The sequence below is a fragment of the Dermacentor albipictus genome, chromosome 6 (assembly GCF_038994185.2).
Source record: "Dermacentor albipictus isolate Rhodes 1998 colony chromosome 6, USDA_Dalb.pri_finalv2, whole genome shotgun sequence".
NCBI lineage: Eukaryota > Metazoa > Arthropoda > Arachnida > Ixodida > Ixodidae > Dermacentor > Dermacentor albipictus.
In genome coordinates, this window is record NC_091826.1 from 96,570,485 (window position 1) to 96,594,850 (window position 24,366).

The following is a 24,366-nucleotide window of genomic DNA, read 5'->3' on the forward strand; positions in this document are numbered from 1 at the left end:
TGTTAGGCGGAAGCTTGCAAAACCAGCTGAAAGTATGGTACAGTCCGCGTGCATGGGTCATTTTTTCATAGTTTCCGCTCCTTTTTCTGTTGTGCAGGCACACGTGCTTATAGAGGATTATCGAGACTTTGTAACAGGTGAGCGATAAAGTCGGCTCTTCGGTCCACCCGGCCTCATTTTTTTTTTTACAGAGTAAGCTGTTAGAGGCTAAATCCAATAGCCGTTTTGGCTGGCGATGTTGTTCCTCGCTGCCGCCACCGCCGGTCTCCATCGCAGCTATCGACAGGAATCAGAAAAAAGTTGCAGTTTCGCACGAAAGGCGAATCATTGATTGCAATTTGCTGCACAGCTATGCAAAGTATAGTTGTTTTATTGGCCGCACAAACTTGTAAACGTAGGCATACTAAATAGAAAAAGTGAGGGATAAAAGAGATGAGAATGGCAGGGAACTTAGACAAAAGATATAGTTTGGTAATCTGTGCTCGGTAGAGTTAAGCGGAGACAGAAAGATTAAAAAAATAAGGAAGCAAAGAAAACACACGTATATGAAAAGACTCGGAGAGGAAAAAAGAAAAATAACGCATATGCTCAAGGGAACGCAGAGATGTCATAGTAGTTCAAGCAGGTTGCTTCACTGGAGGAACCTGAGAAGCACCTTCATCGCCTTCTGCTGTGAAGATCGCACCAGTCGTCACTCAAAGATGTTCTGCTCAGAAAACGACCGGTTGTCGAGGCTTGCCAACGTGGTCACGAGCAACTCTCCCTCGAAGCTGTAGCGAGGACAATACCATAGGATATATTCGATTGTTTCCTCGCTGCCGCTACTATAACATGCGGCACTGTCAGCCATTTCGATGGCCCAAGCAAATTCATTAGTGAAAGATACGCCAAGCAACAGTCGGCAGTGAACAGTTGCCTGGATTCGCCATAGTCCAGATGGAAAGCATAGTCGGAGTGCTGGGTCCAGATGGTGCAGTTGAGTATGTCGGAAACTTGCATGTTCCACACGGATCGTGTGACATCACGCACTAGCATGCGAAGCTTTGTTTCTGCGTATATTCTTGATACCGGGATAGGTTTCTTCAGGTCATCTTCATAAGCACTCCTAGAAGCTTCATTGGTGTTTTAGTTGCCCATGATGTCACAGTGGCCTGGGAGCCAGTGAAAAGTGATGTCATGCCCTTTCTCTGCTATCTGGTGATATAGCTGTCTTATTTCAAGCACAAGTTGGTCTTAAGTTCTACGACGTAGAGCGGATAGCAAACAATGCAGGGCTCCCTTCGAATCCGTGAGTATACTCCATCTTCGTAGTAGATCTTTATGGTTCGTGTAATGTGCGCTGCGAAGTACAGCAAGCACCGCAGAACTGGACGCTGTCTGGCGAGAGGCTTTAAACTGAATGGGGACGTATTTATCCGGATATACCACAGCTCCTGCAGATCTATCCACAGTTGTCGAACCATCAGTATAAATCTCAAGATCTTCCTTGTGTGTCTTGTGCAGCATAAGTAGAGATAGCTGTTTGAGAATCGGTGACGAGAGTCCTCGTTTCGTTTGAATTCACGTTACCCATAGCCGAACTAGTCGCCGACCCAAACACCAAGGAGGTGCCTGGAGCATCTTGGCAGGCGTATAATATTCAGGGAGGCAGTCACATTACTCCGATATCTTCTGGCAAAAGGAAGCATTGGGCCGGTCGTTCGGTAGCACAGCGAGGCGGTGGAAAGACGCGCGGCCAACGTGCCTTATGTTGATGTGTGCCTGGTGAGCATACGGTACTAATTGAACGAACGGGTCGTACGTGCATAAGCAAACATGTACACATCTCATTCGATGGCCACGCAAACTCTCTCAAAAAATGCTGCAGTGAGGAAACGCCGCAGCAGCAGCAGCAGCAGCGAGGCAATTGACCTTCCTGCAGCCGCCTGCATCAAGGAGAACTAAGTCGCGAAAACACAGCGAAGCACCGACTCTGTGCCCGTCGCAGATGGCTTTCAATATACAGCAGCCCGGCATGACGCGCGCGGCCACCCGGGCCGCCCGGAGTGCAACGCACGCCCGCCATACCCTCCCCCAAAGCCTTATGCGTGACGTAAGGCGGCACACTTCTTCCCTGCTTTCGTCCGTTGCGTGCGGGAGATTGAGCCGTGATCACCGGCTCACTCTTGCACGCTCTCACTTGCACCCACAGCATACGGCGCGCGACGGCTATGTTATCGTCGTTGGACTTTACGCCGAACTTTATGGCGATGCGGACGTCAGAAATGCTCAAGGAGTGTCCATACAATTGCTACGGGAATTCAAAACAACGTTGAGCATAGGAGACCACTGTGCAGAAAGCAGCACAAGTCGCAGCTCGCCGTCGATGCCGCGCGGTCAGTTCTGCAAGTTGCCGTGAAAACGACACAATGACACTTCATTCCACCTTACGCTGTGACTGTGCTGCGTGCGCCGCGCAGGCATGTTACTTATGTTTTAAATAGCGCATGTAAATAGGTACTCTTGTGTAGCAACGCGGGGTTAACTAAGAAATACTTTAGGAAGGGTAATGTCAAAGCGATATACAAAAAAGAGCTTGATCGGAGTTTTTGTTAACAGTTCATGAATAGTCTGCCGCTACCCCACTATATTTCATGAGAAATCCCACCTGCGTTGCAGCAGAGGTCCATATAGTATTGGTAAAAATCCCAGCTACACTCCGACAAAGTGCCTCCAGGCGAACACTCAAAAATCCCGGAGTGCGTGAAGCTGTCAAACGAAGACGACCATAACGCTCAGTTCATCTTCGAGATTTAGCCCTCGTTTTCATGATGAAAATTGCTTTTTGCTGGGGCTGTAGCTTTTACAATTCGTAACCACTCACAGGTAAATGCTTTTCGACCTGAAGGAATATTTTTTACTTATGTTTGATAAGGAAATGATTATAGCTACTCCACTACCGTTTAGCAGCTTTCATAGCATATTTTCCGTTTTTTGCGCTTTCTCGAGTTGATGCGTCATTGCGCGCAGGAAGGTTCGGCTGGTAAAACACTACATACACATAAGTTCACAGTAATTATATTAGGCGTGTTAGCTGCAGCATCGAACTGACAAAGAAGTAGCCTATGAGCCATGTGGAGCGATGGCTCGCAAAATATGGTCACTGCCTTGGGCAACTCACAAGTCAACGCTACAATTTCTTTAGCATATAAAGGGGCTACCCACAATCAATACAGATAACAAGGCGTAGTTGCCGAAAGATCATTATCGCGATCCATGGTATGTTAAGAATAGCGTGTAAATGTCTGCTTCAAGCGTTAAAACTAAGATTTTGATTGCGAACACTCTAACGTACATGTCCAGCAGGACACAGACCAGGAACAAGGAATGAACGACACGACCGCATATGCCGCGCTGCACATATATGTCAAAATGTTCACTTACCAACTCGCCGAACTTGTTTATTGATGTTGAGTTGCTCTAAATCTGGGCCGGTATTCAAAATATGTTCTTACACTAAAAGCGCCCATGCCAAATAATAGTGATGTAGGGCATGTTATTATCGAAGGCAATCAGCCAATGAAAAACAGCACTTGCGACAAAACGCTCTGTGAATTCAGCCCCTGGCTTCTAATCATGACTAGTGTAGAAGCGCGCCCAGCCGCTTGACATCTTTGGGATGTGTGAAGTGCGCACGCCGTGTTGAAGCACAAAGGAAGGACAGCGCTCCTCAAATTCTCTCGGCGGCCCCTCCAATTGTGGTGGCTGCATGAGAAGGTTGTGGTTGCGAGAGAGGAGGATGTTACTAGCCGGCGCTTGCGCCGCTGCATTGATCACACAAATGACGAATCGGCCTATATCTACATCCACCTATGCGATAGTCGGTGGCTGTGTTGTCCGCGGGAATTATGCAGTGAAACAGCAAACGCTCTTCGGGGATCACTAACATAGACCTTTCAACACGTCATTTCATTATTAAGCCGAATAGCTGGCTATAGAACCCCCCTACCCTTCCCCCGTTCGAACATTCGCTTAGATTTACCCTTAAAGGTACACTAAAGGTTACTATGGAGTCAAGTTCAAGTGCTAAAGCAATGCTTTATGACGCCAAAGGCGTCAATGTAATTACGAACAGAGCTTTAGTAACCGAGAAATTGACGTAAATGCACGACACGATTTGAGACCCTCCAGCGACATTCCGGTACTACCTCGATGACGAAGGCACGCCTCATCATAATTTATCTCACTACTGGGGCAATGCCCCTGGAAAGACCATGCCGCTACGTTTCAGTCACCCCATACATTGCACCGCAGACTCCTCGTCGCCATCTTAACTATTTCAAAATTACTCGACGTATTGCTGCTATGCTAATCAAGTCACTCTTTCAACTCATGTTTTTTTTTATTTAGTTTCTTTATTTATTTTTTGTCTTTTGTGTTGCTCGCGCACTGACCGCCTGACCGGCTCTAATGCCAGAATAACATGCCCCCAACGACACCCCTGAATGCTTCCTAACCTTTCGCATCCCCAACACGGTCCCAGGCCCCCTCCTTTCTTAAAAATTTTGTTTTTCTCTTCGTTGTTCTTTCTCTCTTCCTTTTTTTTGGGTCTTGGTGTCGCCCTGGCTTCCTCCATTTTTTTCCTTTTCTTCTCTCCTTTCTTTCTTTTCTTTTCTCCCCGCGCTCCCACTCTCGCGCTCTTGTCCCCTCGTCTTGGGAACGACGCTCACAGACGTCGGAAGACAGCGCTCGTTTCCTCCGAAGTCTCTCTCTTTAAAACCAGCCGCCAGCAACAACACCCGCACGTGATGTCACTGCACTAACCCTTTAAAACTACAATGCCGAGGATGACAAGGCCGCCTTTGACGAAGACAGGTCCTCCTATCGAAACATTGGCCAGCCTTTCTGAGGTACTTTATTCCTCTTTACAAACTTTATACCATATGCCTCAACTACTCGTTCTAAAAAGATAATTTCATTAGGTTATAGGACGGAAGAAAATTCTACTTCTCTACTTCTGTTCGACTCTAAGAAAAAATAACGTGTTGAAGTTACCCTTCAGTAGTATGGGCGGTCGAAAGGTTTCGGTTTCGCTCGACTGTGTGCCAAGCGCTTTGCAGTTTCAGTTATTTCGTTATCGCGTTGAGCTGCGCTGATTTTGCTGACTCGCGAAACTTGCATATGGAACAAGCAGAGACAATGCGATTGCGAGTACCTCTGACGCAGCGCCTTGGCAAAGAGCCGAAAAATCGCATAGTGTGCTCGTTGTACTTTCGCCCAGAGGATTACGAGTTCAACGCCGACTTACTGAAGCCGTGTGGAGTGCCTTTCAAAGCAATGCTTTCCCGCAGCGCTGTTCCGTCGGTCTTGCCTGCATTTGCCGAAGCGCAAGACCAACTGCAGTGTGGCATTTGGTTTTAATGAAGGACGAGCTACAAATGTGCGAATATGTACAACCATGACACAGTTGCCTTCGTAGTAGTACGTAAAGATGCCGGCAGCGCGAGCCCTCCGCAGAAGATGATGATCATCAGCGCTGCGTCAGGTTAAATCGCTGAAGTCCAGCCCAGCAACGCAAGTCAATGTGTCGTTGTCAGGGTCGTCCATTGCAACGAACGTCAAAGTTGGCGTCATAAAATAAGGGACCTGCTTATCGTCGCACGCTTTCCCTTCCGCTAGCCACCATAGATCCGCTTTCGCGCTGCTGTCGGCTCTGTTTCTGGCTGCGCGTTTGCGTTTTTCGCAGCAAAGCCCTAGCGGCGTCTGCGGGCGCCGTTTTACTAACCGATGGCGCCTCACTATGAGACCATGACGTCGCCACTCCTCTATCACACGGCGGGCGATTTGAACTGTGATAGAGGTACGCCGACGCATCAGAACGCACTTTGTTTGAAAATAAATCTTCTTCGCATGAAACAAGCGTTTCGATGTTTCTGGGATGCTATTTCAACAGTCCACGTTGACCTAATATTAACCTGAAGTGTCCCTTTAATCATGATGGGTATTGTGAAGTTTTTATTCATACCAAGCAGACAGCAACCTACTTGCTTTTCTGTCGACGAAGAGAAAACTTTATAAATAAATTCACGGTCATCACTCGAGAGACGATAGTCGTATCGACGTTTGCCATCTCTATTTTTGAAAAGCGTTCCTGGATTTACAGATAAAGCACTTCTGCAAATCGGAGAACGGAGCACATCAACACAACAAGGATGCTCCTAACATGCACAACAAATGGTGCAAGAAACAGTCCACCTGGGAAGTCATCATTGGGAACAAGGATTTCATGCAGTACGTACACTTGATTTTTGTTGAGAAATTCAGGGACGCCCCTGCAAACCTAGTTTCAGCGTAATGGTCGTTATGGCTTTTTCAGGTCATAGTTCCATGCAAGCCTAAGTGTGCGCACTTGTGATTTTATCACGGAACAGCGAAAGTGGTATTATGCAAAGAAATTCAGAGTCCTCGCTATCATGCACCAAGCAATGAAAAACGACGCCTCAGCTTTGTAGCAATTGCTAGGAACGCGTGGATGTTCTGGTGAATTTAGGAAACCTAATCATACGTGAAAAAGAAGTGCATGATGTTTGTAGTCAAGCTGCGAAACCGCAGTAGTTTTGACGATCTAACATGTAATTTAGCGTAATTGCCAGGCTTTTTAATTATTGTAAATGCCAAGTTTGTTTTCAAGCAATTCTTACCATAGCAGACATCAAAATGGGGTATCTTCAGCAGGTTATAGTGTCCGCCTGGCTTTTAGGTGTCCCGGTAAAAAAGTGCACAATATATATATATATATATATATATATATATATATATATATATATATATATATATATATATATATATATATATATATATATATTTGTGAGAGGACTATGAAAAGAAGAATGATGGGTGTAACGTTAAGGGATAAGAAAAGAGCAGATTGGGTGAAGGACCAAACACGAGATCATGACATCCTTGTCGAAATCAAGAAAAAGAAATGGGCAATTGCAGGACATGTATTAAGGAGGGAAGATAACCGATGGTCATTAAGGGTTACGGACTGGATTACAAGAGAAGGAAAGCGTAGCAGGACTGGCAGAAAGTTAGTTGGACGGATGATATTAAGTTTGCAGGGACAACATGGCCACAATGAGTACATGACCGGGGTAGTTGGAGAAGTATGGGAGCGGCCTTTGCCCTGCAGTGGGCATAACCAGGCTGATGATATTGTCACATGGCGGTGACATTGAAGAACACAGTAGTAGTACTGTGAAAGACAAAACTAACCTTTATTGGGCGAACCTGTGCCCACAAAAGCAGGCTGCACTTATAGCACAACGATAGCGGCTAACACGTTCGGCGATCTTCGAAAATCCGATCAGCAGGTCAAGCGCGTCGCATTTTGCAGGAGTCGTCGAATGTTCCAGACTAATCGTGCGGACCTGCGTGTCTTCCACAAAGTTCTACACCACTCGCGTCACGCGATGAAATCAGATAACACCAGGTTCGGCGACAACAAACAGCGGATAGAAGCATCGATAGCATTCCAGAAATTTCCAATACATGCAAGTGCGTCCCGCCGTATGCTATAACGTTTGTTAGGTGGTGAAACGTGTCGCCCGATAAAGACAAATACAAGTGTCAATAGAGACTTAGCTCAGCGGGTTTACGTTTCGCTCCGCTCGTGGTTTCCACCGTTGCGCCAGCGGAGCCGCTCGCGAAAAAAACAAATTTTGCCCGGCGGATCACTCACCCGCTCGAGCTGGGCGCTCTGCTTCCCCACCTAGTGGTCCGAATAGGAGTTACTGAGAAATGAATCTGAATTACGCTTGCTTTTATAATGGAAGAAATGTTGAATAAAGATATATTACATGTTCTCAGTACATTATTTGTTAATAATATACTGAGTACAAATGTACGGGTCAGCGCCGAAGTCACTGTCGTCGATGCAGAACTGCCGGCGTTCATGCTCGCGGCTGCCATCTTGCATTTCCCATACACGCCCGCGCGCGCTTACGCACGCTCACCCGCTGCATACCCTCCGCTGGGGAGTGCTTTCCAGCCGGCGTAAACGCTGCTCCGTAAAACCGCTGGCCGCCTCAGCGTTGTGCGCATGCGCAGTCGTGTCTCCACTTGCCCGCTCCGCTCCGCTGGCCGCCAACCCGCTGGGCTAGAACTCTCGAATAACGCCCACTTAAAAAGCACCCACGCGATGCTGCAAACAAACGAAAGTAATAGAAAAAAGCAATCGTAGCAAAGAAAACAACAAAATAGGGAAGTTAGCCTCCGAAAAAGGGTTTAGGACGGACCACGTGGACCACTTCAGAACATGCGCGGCGCCTCTGTGAATGCGAAATGCCGTCTGGCACGACCTCAAAGTGCAGCGCGCTAATACGTCGGATGACCTTGTAGAGTCCGAAATAGCGTCGCCATAGTTTCTCACTCTGTCCTCGTCGGCGTATCGGGGTCCATACTCAAACACGGTCACCGGGCTGGCTGTCGACGAAGCGTCGTCGGAGGTTGTAGTGCCGGCTGTCGCTTTGCTGCTGGCCCTTGATCCGTAGGCGGGCGAGCAGTCGAGCTTCTTCGGCCCGCTGCAGATAGGTAGCGACGTCAAGATTCTTCTCATCAGTGACGTCGTCAACAGTGAGCGTCGTCGTCCGGTTCCTGCCGTAAACCAGTTTGAATGGCGTGATCTGTGTTGTTTCTTGCACCGCCGTGTTTTAAGGGAAGGTTACGTACGACAGGACCGTGTCCCAGGTCTTGTGCTCGACGTCGACGTATATTGCTAGCATGTCGATGAGAGTCTTGTTCAGGCGCTCCGTGAGACCATTCGTTTGCGGATGGTAGGCAGTGATCCTCCTGTGACTTGTCTGGCCGTATTGCAGAATGGCTTGGGTGAGCTCAGCTGTAAAAGCTGTTGCTCTGTCAGTGATGAAGACTTCTGTGGCACCATGTCGCAGCAGGATGTTCTCGGCGAAAAATTTCCCTACTTCGGCTGCACTGCTTTTAGGTGGAGCCTTAGTTTCAGCGAAGCGGGTGAGACAATCCGATCCACTTTTTTCCGTATGTTGACGTCGGAAGCGGCCCCAACAAATCCATCCCAATCTGCTAGAATGGTCGGCGAGGAGGTTCGATCGGCTGCAGTAATCCTGCTGGCCTTCTCGGTGGTGTCTTGCGTCGCTGACAGCCTCGGCATGTATTGACGTAACGGGTGAAGCCGGCGGTCAGACGCGGCGAGTAATACCTTTCCTATATCCTCGACAGCCTCCGGGAGAATCTGAGGTCCCCAGCGGTTGGATCGTCGTGTAGGGCGTGCAGTACTTGTAGGCGCAGCGCTGACGGTACAACAAGAAGGTAACTGGCGCAGACTGCCGAGAAGTTCGTCTTCATGAGCAGGCTGTTTTGTAGCCTGAACGAAGACAAACCGCGCTTAAATGCCCTAGGGACAACGTCGGTGTTCCCTTCCAAATACTCGACGAGGCTTCTAGTCCCGAGTGTTCACGTTGCTGTTTGGTGAAGTCTTCCGCGCTTATTATTCCAAGGAAGGCGTCGTCCTCGCTGTCATGCGGCGGCGGATCGATGTGGGCGCATGATAATAGTCGGCGTCAGTGTTTTCTTCCGGACTTGTATATTACGGTGACGTCATACTCTTGCAGTCTGAGGCTCCACCGCGCCAGCCGTCCTGAAGGGTACCTTAAGTTAGCTAGCCAACACAACGCGTGATGGTCGCTGACGAATATGAATGGCCTGCCATACAGGTAAGGGCGGAATTTGCTGTAGCCCAAATGATGGCGAGGCATTCCTTTTCAGTCGTAGAATTATTGCCTTCTGATTTTGACAGCGACCGGCTAGCATAAGATATCACCCGTTCAAGTCCGTCTTTCCTATGGACTAGGACGGTACCGAGGCCTAAGCTCCTGGCGTCAGTGTGTATTTCGGTATCGGCGTCCTCCTCGAAGTGTGCAAATACCGGCGGAGACTGCATCCATCTGTCGAGTTCAAGCGGCATTTCCCACTTGAACTCGACATTTGGCTAGCTGTGTTAGCGGCTCCGCCTTGCGTGAAAAGTCCTTGACAAAGCGCCTATAGTAGGCACACATGCCAAGGAATCTGCGCACTGCTTTCTTGTCGAATGGCTGCGGGAACTTTGCGATGGCATCTGTCTCCTGCGGGTCGGGGCGTCCTCCAGATTTGGTGATGATGTGGCCTAGGGATAGAAGTTCATCGTAAACGAAGCGGCACTTTTCCGACTTCAGAGTGAGCCCTGATGACTTGATGGCCTCTAATACTGCCGCAAGCCGCCTAAAGTGATCGTTGAAATTTCGTGTGAAGACAACGACGTCATCCAAATAAACAAGACACGCCTGCCACTTCAATTCTGCTAACACCATGTCTACGACGCGCTGAAACGTTGCAGGCGCCGACCACAGTCCGAATGGCATGACCTCGGACTCGTAAAGGCCGTCGGGTGTGATGAAGGCGGTCTTTTCGCGATCTCTCTCGTCGACTTATATTTGCCAGTAGCCACACTTGAGGTCCATCGACGAGAAGTATTTAGCGTTGCACAGCCGATCCAATACGTCGTCTATCCGTGGAAGAGGATATACGTGCTTGTTCGTGATCATGTTCAGTCGGCGATAATCGACGCAGAAACGTAGGGTTCCGTCCTTTTTCTTCACCAGGACTACAGCTGATGCCCACAGGATTTTTCGACGACTGGTTGATGTCGTCGCACCGCATTTCGTCGACTTGGTGCCTAATAGCTTCACGTCCTCTCGTCGAAACTCGGTAAGGGCTCTGGCAGAGTGGTCGAACGCACTCTTCGGTTGTTATGCGATGCGTTGCAACTGGTGTTTGTCGAATCCTCGATGACGTCGAAACGCTGTCTTTGTATCATCGGAGAAGACTTCCGATCTGTTGCTGCTTACTCATAGGAAGACTTGGATTTACGTCAAAATCTGGTTCGGGGACTATCCTCATAGGAGTAGATGCGGCAGATACCGAGAGGACAAAGGCATTGCTAGTTTCCACAATTTCCTCGATGTACGCGATTGTCGTGCCCTTGTTTATGTGCTTGAACTTTTGGCTGAAGTAGGTTAGCATAACTTCAGCTTTCTCTCCGTGGAGTCGAGCGATCCTCCTTGCGACACAAATTTCACGGTCTAGCAGTAATCGTTGGTCACCCTGGATGACGCTTTCTACGTCAGCGGGTGTTTCGGTGCTGATGGAAATAATAATGCTGGAGCTCGGCGGGATGCTCACTTGATATTCGAGCACACTCAAGGCGTGGTGACGGCGAGAGCTCTCCAGTGGTGTCGCTTGATTTCCGACAGCGTTATCGATTTTGACTTCAGGTCTATGTTTGCGCCGTGTGGGTTCAGGAAGTCCATGCGGAGAATGACGTCTCGTGAACACTGTTGGAGGATAACGAAGGTGGCAGGGTAAGCCCGGTCACGAACGGGAATTCTTGCCGTGCAGATTTCATTCGGCGTAATGAGGTGGCCTTCATCGGTTCGAATTTGAGGGCTTACCCACGCAGCTTTACCTTTCTTCAACTGGGTGGCGATGTGTCCACTTATTACGGAGTAATCGGCCCCTGTGTCAACTAAGGCGGTAACTGCGTGGCCGTCGTGAAGCGCGTGTAGGTTAGTGGTTCTTTGTCTGACGTTGCAGTTAGGTCTTGGCGTCGGATCACGGCTGCGTCGTGTCGAACTGAAGCAGGAACGTTGCGTCGTCAAGTCGTCTTTTGTCGGTGTAGTCTTGGCCTCCTGGCTTTGTAGGGACAGCGCCGTGTCTTTATTATGTCGACGAGATGATCTCTTCATGGTCTTCGTCGGCGGTGGAGGATCTTCGTCACTTCGACGAACAGCAACTGCACCTCCATCGGGTGCTGCTTTTAGTTTTGCGGATATGGGCTCGCAGAGCCGTTCCGGGCTGGGCCGGTGTATGGTCGGCGCAGCGGCTACAGGTAGCGGTCTGGTGACGGTGAACGGGACGGTCGTCGAGGTCTCCACTGTGTGGCGGCGAGGTAGTCGGCGATATCGCGAAGTCGTTCGCCGAGCTGCGGTCTCGGCGCGTTAACGGCGAATCCTCGGAGTCCCATCTACCAATATGAGAATCCACGGCAGATGTGCCCGGCTTCTCCGCATTGACAGCAAAGCGGACGGTGGTGGGGGGCGCGCCACACATCATTCTTCCTTGGAATGTTGCGTGGCGCGATGGGTTCGCGTGCTGGCGGCGGGGGTGGTGGCGGACGACGGAACTGTGTAGTCACTGGGCCCTGCCGTGGGCGCGGAGGGGGTACGTGAAGGTGGGTGACGCGGCGTACGTCATCGTTTGCGGCTTAGGCTGCGGCAATTCAGGGGCTACTCCGAGTTGTTGTTGGAGCTCCTCGCGGACGGCGCCGGCAATTGAAGCTACTTGAGGCTGTGATGAAGGGAACAGCTTTTGTAGCTCCTTTAGTAGCTCCTCCCGCACGACCGGTTGGATAGTCTCGCGCAGGTCGTCGGTGGCCAACGACTGAACTCCGGCGTAGTTTGTCGAGTTATTGCGGCGGTTGCACTGCCCGTTCCGCATTTCCAGTGTCTTGTCGATGCTGGTGGCCTCGCGATGAAACTCGTCGATGGCCTTCGGTGGGCTGCGTAACACTCCGGCGAAACGTTCCTCCTTTACACCACGCATCAGTAGGCGGACTTTCTTTTCCTCGGACATTTACGGGTCGGCGTGGCGGAATAGGCGGCTCATTTCTTGTGTAAAAATTGCGGTGGTCTCATTAGACAGCTGCACTCGGTTTTCTAGTAGTGCTTGGGCTCGTTCTCTGCGTATGACGCTTGTGAATGTGTGCAGGAAGCTGCTTCGGAAAATGTCACAGGTCGTTAAGTTGGCTTCTCGGCTCTCGTACCACGTCCTGGTAGCGTCATCGAATGCGAAGAAGACATGTTGAAGTTTGTCGTCACTGTTACAGATGTTAAATTCAGCGACCCTCTCATAGGTTTCAAGCCAGGTTTCCGGGTACTCGAATGTTGAACGGCGGAACTTCGGAGGCACCCTGGGCTGCTGCAGCACGATGGGAGACGCTGAGGCTGCGATTTCGGCTGCCTTGGCCACAATCGTCTTAATCTTCTCAGGCACAAGTCCGTGCTCCGGGGGCAGCTTTTGAAGATGGCGGTTTGCTCAATGGTCCATGACTAGGTTGGTGTTCTCTTTGCGGTGCGGGCTTGGATCACGGCTTGTCGGGGGCGTCCGGTACATGAGCGAAAAGCACCTCCACCAGATGTAACGTGGTGGTAAGGTTGAAGAACACAGTAGCAATACTGTGAAAGACAAAACTAACTTGTATTGGGCGAACCTGTGCCCACAAAAGCAGGCTACTACACTTATAGCACAACGATAGCGGCGAACACGGTCAGCGATCCTCAAAAATCTGATCAGCAGGTCAAGCGCGTCGGCTTTTATACAGCAGTCGTCGAATGTTCCAGACTAATCATTGGGACCCGCGTGTCTTCCACAATGTTCTGCGACAGTCGCGTCACGCGATGACATCAGATACCACAAAGTTCGGCGACAACAACAGCGGATAGAAGCATCGATAGATTTTGTTAGGCTGTGAAACGTGTCGTTCAATAAAGAAAATTACAACAACAGCGGATAGAAGCATCGATAGCATTTGTTAGGCTGTGAAACGTGTCGTACGATAAAGAAACGTACACGTGTCAATATATATATATTCGGAAAGCGAGGGCTCTTTGCCTATAAGTAAGCATTTACACGTCAGAACAGTTTGATATTTGCAGAGCCATCTCATAATTGTTCGGGACAGTATAGGAGTCATAGTTTTGGTCCAGTGGCTGTCTTCTTTTTCAGGACATGCAGATAATGTCCGTGAAAATCTTTGCTCCCACTTGATTTGTAGTGCGATATCTGATTCAATTTTTGCATGTAAAAGGACCGTCAACTTCGCAAATTCAGGAGGAGTTGTGCCAAGTTTATGCACCTACAGTGATCAGCGAAGGAACGCTCAGAAAATGGCGTCGATACTTCATAAATGGCCGTTCGCTATCACCAGGCCATTACCTTTCACCTCAGCGCCGACCATACACTGGGCCAGCCCGGGGCCGCTCTACCGCCACCGACGACGACGCCGAACCGACATAACCATGACATGCCGCCATACCGACGAAGATCGGAAGCAAAGAATAGGCGGACGAAAGGCAACTAGACGACGCTAAGTACCACCCACATGTCAACACGACGCAGCCATGATACGACGCCAAGTCCTTACTGTAAGGCAAGACAAAGAACCACCTAATTCATTGTGCTTATCGACGGCCACGCATTCACCGCCTTAGTAGACGCAGGAGCCAATTACTCCATCATGAGTGGATCTATCGCCGCCAAGTTTTAAAAAGTTAAGACTCCACGGGAAGGCGCTCAAATTCGGACCGCTGGAGAACACCTCATCACGCCGACTCGAATCTGCACGGCAAGATTTACCGTGTATGACCGGACTTACCCTGCCACCTTCTTTATCCTATAACAATGTTCACGCGACATCATTCTCGGCATGGACTTCCTAAACCAATATGGTGCCGTCATCGACGTGAAGTCGAAGTCGATGGCCCTGTGGGAAGATCCAAGCGATACCGCCGGAGAGCTCTCGTAGCCACCATGCCTTGAGTGTGCTTGAAAGTCAAGTTAGCATCCCGCTCCGCTCCAGCATTGTCATTTCCGTCGGCACCAGAACATCTCCCGTCGTAGAAGGCGTCATCGAGGATGACCAACGACTACTGCTAGACCCTGAAATTTGCGTCGCAAGAGGGATCGCTCGACTGCACGGAGGAAGAACGAAAGTGTTGCCAACAAACTTCAGCCAGGAGTTCAAGCACATCAACAAGGGTACGCCAATCGCATACATGGAGGAACTTTTGGAAAAAGCAATGCGTTTGCCTTCTCGGATTCTACCGCATCCACTACAACGACCACACTTACCGAACCAGACTTCGACATAAATCCAGGTCTCACCATGAGTAAGCTGCAACAGCTCAGAAGCCTTCCCCGACAATACAAAGGCAGCTTTTCGACGTCATCGAGGATTTGACAAGCACCAGTTGCAAAGCATCGCATATTAACCGAATAGTGCGCTCGACCACTCCGCAGGAGCCCTTGCCGAGTTTCGACGCGAGAACGTGAAGCTATTAGGCATCAAGTCGACGAAATGATGCGCGACATCATGCAGCTGTCGAAAATTCCGTGGGCATCTCCTGCATTCCCGGTGAAGAAATAGGACGGAACGCTACGTTTTTGCGTCGATTATCGATGACTGAACAAGACCGCGAAGAAGGACGTATACCCCTTTCCACGGATAGACGACGCATTGGATCGGCTCTGCAATACAAATACTTCTCCTCGATGGACCTAAAGTCTGGCTACTAGCAAATAGAAATTGATGAGCGAGATCGTGGAAAGACCGCCTTCATCACGCCAGATGAGTTCAAGGTCATGCCATTCGAACTACTCTCGTCGCCTTCAATGTTTCAGCGCATTATGGACGCGGTGTTAGCAGCATGGAAGTGGCAGACGTGTCTTGTTTACTTGGATGACGTTGTTTTCTTCGCACGATGAGCGTCTGTTTCTAGGCCACATCATCAGCGAATCTGGAGTACACCCCAACCCGCAGAAGACAGCTGCCATAGCAAGTTCCTGCATTCCACCGACAACAAGACTGTGCGCAGATTCCTTGGCATGTGAGCCTACTACAGCCGCTTTGTCAAGGACTTTTCCCGCATCCCTGAGCCTCGAACATCTAACCAAATGTGATGTCGAGTTCAAGTAGGAAACGCTACAGGCCGACGCATTTCAATAACTCAAACGACGCATGCAGTCGCCGCCGTTACTTGCGCACTTCGATGAAGACGCCGATACTGAAATCCACACTGACGACAGTAGCCTAGGCCTCGGTACCGTCCTGATCCAGAGGAAAGATGGACTTGAACGGGTGATATCTTATGCTAGCCGGTCACTGTCAAAAGTGGAAGGCAATTATTTTACGAATGAAAAGGAATGCCTCGCCATCATTTGGGCTACAGCGAAATCCCCCACCGCAAGACGACGAGGACGACGATGCCTTCCTCGGAATAATAAGCGCGGAAGCCTCACTAAACAGCAACGAGCCGATACGGAGCTAAAAGGGCTCGTCGAGTATTTGGAAGCGAGCCCCGACGTTGTCCGTAAGGCATTTAAGCGCGGACTGTCTTCGTTCACGCTGCAAAACAACCTGCTCGTGAGGAAGAACTTCTCGCCAGTCTGCTCCAGCTACCGTCTTGTTGTTCCGTCAGCGCTGCGTCCAGAAATACTGCACGCCCTACATGACGATCCAACCACTGGGCACCTCAGATTCTGCCGGACGCTTTCGAGGATACAGGAGAGGTATTACTGGACTGGCTGCGGCTGAGAGCCGACGTCGCCCGATACTTCAAGAAGTGCCGAGACTGTCAGCGACGCAAGACACCACCGACAAAGCCAGCAGGATTAATACTGCCGATGGGACGTCCTTGCTGACCATTTCAGCAGATCGGTATGAATTTGTTGGGACCGTTTCCAACATCAACATTCCTAAGTAAGTGAATCGTCGTGGCGACGGACTATCTCACCCGCTTCTCTGAAACTAAAGCTCTACCGAAAGGCAGTGCAGCCAAAGTGGCAAATTTTTCGTCGAGAGCATCCTGATGCGACATGGTGCCCCAGAAATCCTCATCACCTACAGAGGAACGGACTTTACTACAAAGCTCACCCAAGCCATTCTGCAATACACTCCGACAAGGCACAGGAGGACAACTTCCTACCACTCGCAGACCCATGGTCCCATGGAGTGCATGAACAAGACCCTCGCCGACATACTAGCAATGTACGTCGACGTCCAACACAAGACCTTGGATGCCGTCCTGCCGTACGTAACCTTTGCTTACAACACGGAAGCGCAAGAAACAACACAGATCACGCTGTTCAAACTTGTTTACGGCAGTAATCTGATGACTTGTCTCGACGCCATGCTGCCGCACGTCTGCGATGAAGAGAATCTTGACGCCGCCTCCTGCCTCCAGCGCGCCGAAGAAGCCCGACAGCTCGCTCGCCTGCGGATAAAGAACCAGCAGAGGACCGACAGCGGACAAACACTACAACCTTCGACGACGCTACGTCGAGTACCAGCCGGGCGACCGTGTTGGCGTTTGGAACCCTATATGCCGACGACGAGTGAGCGAGAAGCTCTTACCTCGCTATTTCGGACCATACAAGATCATAGGACGCATTGCCGCACTCGACTATGAGGTCGTGTCTGGCGGCATTTCGCTATCACGATGTGCTCACGACGTGAAGTAATTCGTGTTGAGCAACTTAAGCGGTTCCACCAGCAATAATGAACTTTGCGGAGGTCGCATAGCTGACATTCGGACATCTTCTTTAACATTTTTAACATTTGGACTTTTTTTTTAACCAAGTGTCCTGTTTTGTTTTGCCTCCCGTTATGTTTGTAGCATGTTTGTAGAGGACGGAATTGACGCGTGGACTCGCTTATCTTTTACGGGTGAGCGCTTTCACCGTCCAAGAAATGTTATCACTCAGCGCAGGATGCGTCTACATGTATGGGAAGTTTCTAGAATGGTATCTATGCTTCTATCCGCTGTCTGTTGTCGCCGAAGCTGGTGTAATCTGATTGCATGAATGCACGACGCGAATGGCGTAGAACTTTGTGGATGGCACGCGGGTCTCAGCGATTACTCTGAAGCATTCGACGGCTCATCTACAAAAGCCGATGTCCATGCATGACTCGCTGATGAGATTTTGAAGATCACCGACTGTGTACGCCGTTGTCGCCGTTCTTTAAGTGTAGCTGATTTTGTGGGCACAGGTTCGCCCTATAAAAGTTAGTTTCGTCTTTCACAGTATTGCTACTGTGTTCTTCTTACGTCACTCCATGTGACAATATGACTAATAAAAAAATCGGGCGCATTCGTTAATCCCCTTCCTTCTCGTTTATTACATAACGAGAGTCTTGAATCCGGCAACATTGATGCCTTCAGGTAGCATGTGTGGGTTTGTTGAACAGTCGCCTTCAACCAAAAAGATCACGTTCTCGTAATGCCTTCGCCAGAAAGGACGTTCCGCGTGCGCCGACAAGGTCTGTGGGTGCAGGTGCTGGCTAACCCTCCCACGGTTTTGCTAGGAACATAAATACCCAAAAACGTGGATGGGGAAACGGCGCCGCTGTAGCTCAATTGGTAGAACACCACACGCGAAATGCGAAGGTTGTGGGTCCAGTCTCCACCTGCGGTAATTTGCTTTTTCTTCCACTCTCACTTCCGTTAATTCACCGTGTCTTCTTTCATGTAGACCACCGAAGTAATTTCCCCTATGTTTGCCTTGCTGTCAGTGTTTGTTGGCTTCCTATGATATGACTATATATATATATATATATATATATATATATATATATATATATATATATATATATATAACCGTGCACAATTCTATCTGCTGGATCAGCTTCCTTTGCTAAGGCCCTGTATGCTAGAGAGCCTAAATGCAAGCGCAAAACTTCCTTTGGGCTGTCAGCTGTATCCAGGATAGGTGCACATCCTGGATAGGCTGATCCTCGAAATTGTGTCATAGTCTACTGCACTAAGTCACTCTGTGAAAGACTGAACAAGCCGATGCGCCAAACCCTAAATCCTAAGAATATACCGAGAGGAAGGTTTCCTTATTAAAAAGAATCGTCCTCTTGACGAGACATTTTGCTTTTGGTGGGGATACTTAAGGATCGTTTATTATGGCTGCGTAATTCCATGTAATCAAGGCCAGCAGCAAGGCCAGCTGTAAGATTAATAAAAATAGAAGTGACAGTTAGTAATGTCTGGAGGAGTTTGTAAAGAAGGCATTGCTTTAGATTGTAGCAACTATGTCAGTGTGGCTCCGCATGTCCTCGGCTTGTCTTCACCAATGTTTGCGCTTGTCATTTCTTCACAATATCGATATATTGCTTGGCAAGTGACAAATTCGCTGTGTCTCCTACATTGCCTTCAGTCTTCCTCCACCCAACATGTCCAAGACCATCAGAGTGGAAGTAGAGGAAATTGAGCAAAATGCTGCCTCGAGCCTGAGTGCTGTTCTTGTCCTCGATGTTTCTTGGAGCATGCTGGTAAGAACCTTTGCTTGTATGCTATTTGTTAATCTAAACCTTTCAGAATATTTTGCAATAGACATAATTACTCTCAAGCCGCTGATGCGATTTGTGTGCTTATGAAATTAGCGGACGTTCTTTTTACTTCAAGTAATGATCCGCTCAAATATATGCTCAAGTAGCCCTGCTTCTTCAGAAATTTTTTTTCTCTGTCTAAAACAGATGATTTGGTAGCATACGTGTACTTCTTACATAGCTGAGACGGATGTGTTAGACGCGCGGTAGGATAAGATTACCTGTTTATGGCTATCACGGTAACGTCTGCGCCGGCAAATCGACCGTATTGAACGACACCAGCAATCGATGAAGCAGCGGACGCGCGGTGTATTGACAGTCACCTACCATTTGCGCCTACAACAGATGCCGTCAGCCTTGGTCCCGTGATTGTACCTGGAAAATTAAGGTCTGCAGCCCTAGCGTCTTATTGGTCTAGCTCCGGGTGAATATGCCTTTTCGTCTGAAGATAAGAAATCGCAGTTTCGCTCGAAAGGCGAAGCATAGATAGGGATATAAAATTAGTCAACAGCTATGCTAAGTAGTAATGGAAGCTTTATCGGTCGTCTAAACATCTAAACATAGGCATACTAACTAATTAACCACTATGGAGTGACGCACGCAAAAGCACACATGTACACATCTCACCAGATGACCCCGGAAACTCCCTGTTAATATGCTGGAGTATGCAAGCACGGCAACCGAGGCGAGCCAATTTGCCTTCGTGCGGTGCTGCCTCCGCGTCTACGTCAACTAAGCCACGAAAATTAGCGCATGGCGAATTCTCTCACCCGCTGCCGACGGTTTTCAAGATAGAGCGGCGCAGAAGGGCGCGCGCGACCGTCAGGGGCACCTGAAATAGAACACCTCGACCCCTCCCCCCCCCCCAGCCTCCCTGTCCTCCCCCCGGAGCCTGGCGCGCGATGGAAGACGGCGCGCTTTTTCCTCCCTTGCCTTCGCGAGATTCAGCAGCGATCGCCGGCCACCATCGCAAGCTCTCGCTCCTACTTACAGCATACGCGGCGCGCGGCGTAGATCTTGCTATACTCTGACATAATACCGAATCTCATGGCAAGGCGACGCCGATGGCAGAAATATACGTAAAGTGTTCATTTAATTTCTACCCCAACAAAACTTCACTAGTGATTACGATGTGCTTTAATGCGACATTTGAGCGCAGCTCTACACTTGTTTCTATTTCGTGGTATGGGGGCTGGCGCGGACAAAGTCTCGTGCGGCACGTTGCTAACAAAGCGATGTTTGGGACGCGGCTGCCACGCTAATCAAGAGATCGCGAAAAGCAGCGCGTGGTTGACGCGTGGGCGCGATTCACAGCAGCCACAGCGGCTATACCTCCGCTTATACAGCACTTCTTTTCTATATTTGGTGTCGTTAGATGTGATCGCCGCATGTCATTGGTGAAAAAACCTCGGCGCACTATTCTGCCGCTATCTCGCAGCGGCCGTTTCCTGGCTTGCGGGGCACTTCTCTTTTTTTCTGATGCTTTTGCGATTCATTCCTCCTGTTTCCTCCTCCAACTTTCTTCACTAAGGCTGTATTTCATCTACCACTGCGGTCCGTGCACAATCTTTCATTTTTCGGTGTGCTTGTTCGCTCGGTTGCACCGAGGGACAACGCCAACGCTCAACGCAGGGACGGGCGTCTTAGTGCTGTGCTCTTAAGGAAGTTCATAGTAGCCTTTGACGATTGATCGCAAAGCTGACAAAGGTTTTGCCAGTGCAATATTCCATGACGCAAAAGAACGTGTCGACGCAAAGCGAATAGTCTAGAAGTGTCTGTACAAGCCAGACGTCAAACATATGGCGTCTGCCTCAACCAGGTATTACACTTGGTTGTTCCGACTTCCTCCCAGATGGGTGCGCACAATGCATAATAGCAAAGAGTTCTCTTGCACCATGAAGCTTAGCCTGAAATTTGTTGTAACAGATGATGCCGGAAAGCATGATTACAGCCATTATTTGAAATGCAGCGCTTGCACTACCACAACCTAACGATTGCGTATACTTATGTAACCAAGTGACAGCAAAAACGTAATTACATCAGTATCCAAGAGGCTGGAGTAACTTTTTAGAGCGCAGCTCTAGGCACTCGTTCCAGCGTTTAGCGTCGGCGTCATTCCTCGGCGTAGCTGATCGAACGAGCACAGCGAAAGATGAAAGCGAATGCGGAGCGCAGCGTGAAATGAAAAAAAAATAGTACGCGAAGACGAAAGTGTAGAAGGAGGGTACAGTAAATGCATTAGGCAGAAAGCGGTGAAGAAGCGGAATTGCCATCGACCACCGCATGCGGCGCCCCGTGGGTGATCTCAACTGCGCTTCCGAGAGCTGCGGCAGGATAGCTTGAGGAGGGGAGGGCTTGTTGCGACGCCTGTTTCTCGAACCTCGACCGGCGTTACTATTCAGTAGCGTGGCGGTGTAGGCGGGCTGTGGGCATCCGGTAGACCATGGCGACCAGGCATGGACGAGTCGATTCCTAGTGCGAAACATGTACTCTTTATTGAATGGTTGGTGAAGGATAAAAGAGAATGAATTGAAGAAGCACATTGCGGGGCCCCTTAAATAGGCCCACTAAAATCATAGGCGGGATCTTGCTTACGTAAACGTCACGTGACATGCTCTGATTCCACGTCGTTGCATTTCGCCTGCTCCTTTTTTTCCTGGGTGATGTTGCACGTCTCCATCGTTGCTTTGCAGCCGCTCCTGCTCGCCTGGTCGATGTTGCACGCCCCCATCGTTGCCGTGCGGCGGCTCCTTCTCCTGGGCGATGCTGCATGTGCTTGCCTCCTTTGGTGGCAACGCGCAGAGTCTGGTTGGGGTGGGGGCCTGATCTTTCTCCAGAATGGAACAGTTCGCAGAATGTTCTCCCCTTAGTCGCACAGTTTGCGCAAAGAATGCTCCCCTAGAGTCGTACAGGTTGTGAAAAGCGTTCTCCCCCAGAGTCGCACATACACAAGGGGGCTTGTCATGACTTGAGATGTGTGCAGTCGGTCTTACAGCTGTAGTACGTATGCCACAACCAAAGCGTCATCCGCCCAGCCTTCCCAGGCTTCTTGAATAATGCGAAGAGGGGACCGAAGGCAGCGACCGTAAACGAGCTCTGAAGATGAAAACCTTGTTGACCCGTGCGGTGCAGTTCGAAGCGCGAACATTGCTGCAGGCAAGCAAACCTCCCAATCGGCTTTGTGCTCATAACAAAGGGCTCGCAAAAGACGTTTCATGAATGAGGGGACTTTCTCTACACTCTTCCACATCTCGAGGGGGTGCGGGGGCAAACCTCAACACTTAAAGACGCCTAGCACGCAATTTGAACGGTGGGAGGTACAGCTGACCGGCGATACCCTGGCGGGACAAGAAGCTCTCGTCCAGCAAGTACGTCGAGCAGCCATGGCCAGTGGAGTCCTGGAATGAGGACACCACCCACTCGACCTCAAGAGCAACCACCTCGATGGTTCTAATAAATGTTTTTTTTTTCTCTCTCTCTCTCTCTACCGCATTTGACTGCGGGTGGTACACTAAGCGATGAATAATTTTAATAGAGCATGTTTTCAGAAACATCGAGGTAAGTGCGCTCGTAAAGACGTATCCTCGATCTGAGTGGATTTCTCCGGAAAACCGCACTCGCGCGAAGATAGATAAAAATGGGTTGACGATCTACACGGAGCTTAGTTATTTGAGAGGCAGCGCCTCTGGAAATTTCGTTGGGGGCATAGTGCAGTGAGAATATGCCGATAGCCAGACTGCGTTGCAGGAAGTGGCCCACTGTGTCTATTATAAGCCTCCGAAACGGCTCCGTGATAATGGGAACAAGTTTCATTGGCACTCTAGCCTTATTTCCGAGCTTGCGTATGCGTTGACATGTTTCGCAGCTTCTCACGAGTGCTTCCACTCCCTAAAAGCAGCCGGGCCAATAAAATTCCGGCAGTAAGCGGTCCTTTGTTTTACGAATGCCCAGATGCCCTCTCCGAAAGCCCCCGTGGACCAGGTGCAGAAGCTGCTCACGATAGGGATGTGGCACCACGAGTTGGTCCAATTGCACTCCCTTTCGACTGGTGTATTTTCTATAGAGGATGCATGCCCTCTTGAGGAACATTGTCTTCTTTTTGGCCACACCTTCTTTCGCGTCTGACCTCTGGTTACGCAGGGTGGAGTCTTTTCTAGTTCAGCAATCAACGGGGCAGGGTTTACATTCAATAACCTTTTTCTGCATTATGCCTCTCGAGGCATGTCAGGCTCCGGTGCTTTTCTGACCTCTTCATTAGCTAGTGTACTTTCCGCAATGTCCCATATAGGGCTGTCCTGTTTGGTGCTGGCTGACGAATCCTCCTTCAAACCTGTTTCCGCTACCACTGGACATTCATACACTGCCTTGGCCGCGAGGTCCCTTGCCTTGGAACGAGTTAGGGCTTGCACTATTCCTTCACTAAAACAGATTCCACTGCGTCGCAGCAAACACTCGGATTTGTTAGAAGACAATGTTAGGTAGGAGATGTGCCAAGAAGACGGCTTCAGTGTGCAGTACTCCAAAAGGGCCTTCGATACGCTTCTTTGCCACAGGGAGACAAACACTGTAGGCCTATACGGCTTGCCTAATCCAAAGAAATTCTCCCGCGAACTTGCCATCCTCTATGTTCGACGGGTGCACCACATCCATTGTGGCTGCTGAGTCGCGAATTACCCGACAGGGTTTGCCGTTCACCATGAGATACCCTATAGACTGTTCTAGCAATTTGATATTTCCCTCGTTACTACTTCGTTTATGGCTGCCCTCAGTGCTGCTAAGTCTTCACTCTATAACCTCGACGTATACAAAACTTCCGTCAACGGGTAAAGAAAAAAGCACTGCTTTGTACTTCCAAAAATTGTAAACCAAGTGATCTCGAAGATCACTTGGTTTACGAAGCCGACCCGCAGCGGATGTGAAGCAGGCGTTAAGCACTCTCCCTACATGGGCCGATCCCGAAGATCGTGCAATTCCGCGCCGACCCGCGATGGAGGTGAAGCAGACGTTAAGCACTCCCCATACATGGGCCGATCCCGAAGATAGTGCAATGCCGGTCCGACCCGCGATGGAAGTGAAGCAGGCGTTCAGCAATTCCCATAGGTGGGCGAATCCCGAAAATAGTGCTATACCGGCTCCACGCGCGACGG

At 49.7% G+C, this 24,366-nt stretch overlaps 1 protein-coding gene across 2 annotated transcripts in view; it reads left to right on the forward strand.

The window, feature by feature from the left end:
* LOC135907490 (calcium-activated chloride channel regulator 1-like) overlaps positions 1-24,366 on the forward strand; it is a 435,567-nt gene that overhangs the window by 133,794 nt on the left and 277,407 nt on the right. For both annotated transcript variants that reach the window (XM_065439176.2, XM_070541068.1), the window contains exons 7-8: positions 6,143-6,270; positions 19,048-19,162. In XM_065439176.2, the coding sequence (XP_065295248.2) occupies positions 6,143-6,270; positions 19,048-19,162 (243 nt within the window). The remainder of the gene's footprint in view (positions 1-6,142; positions 6,271-19,047; positions 19,163-24,366) is intronic.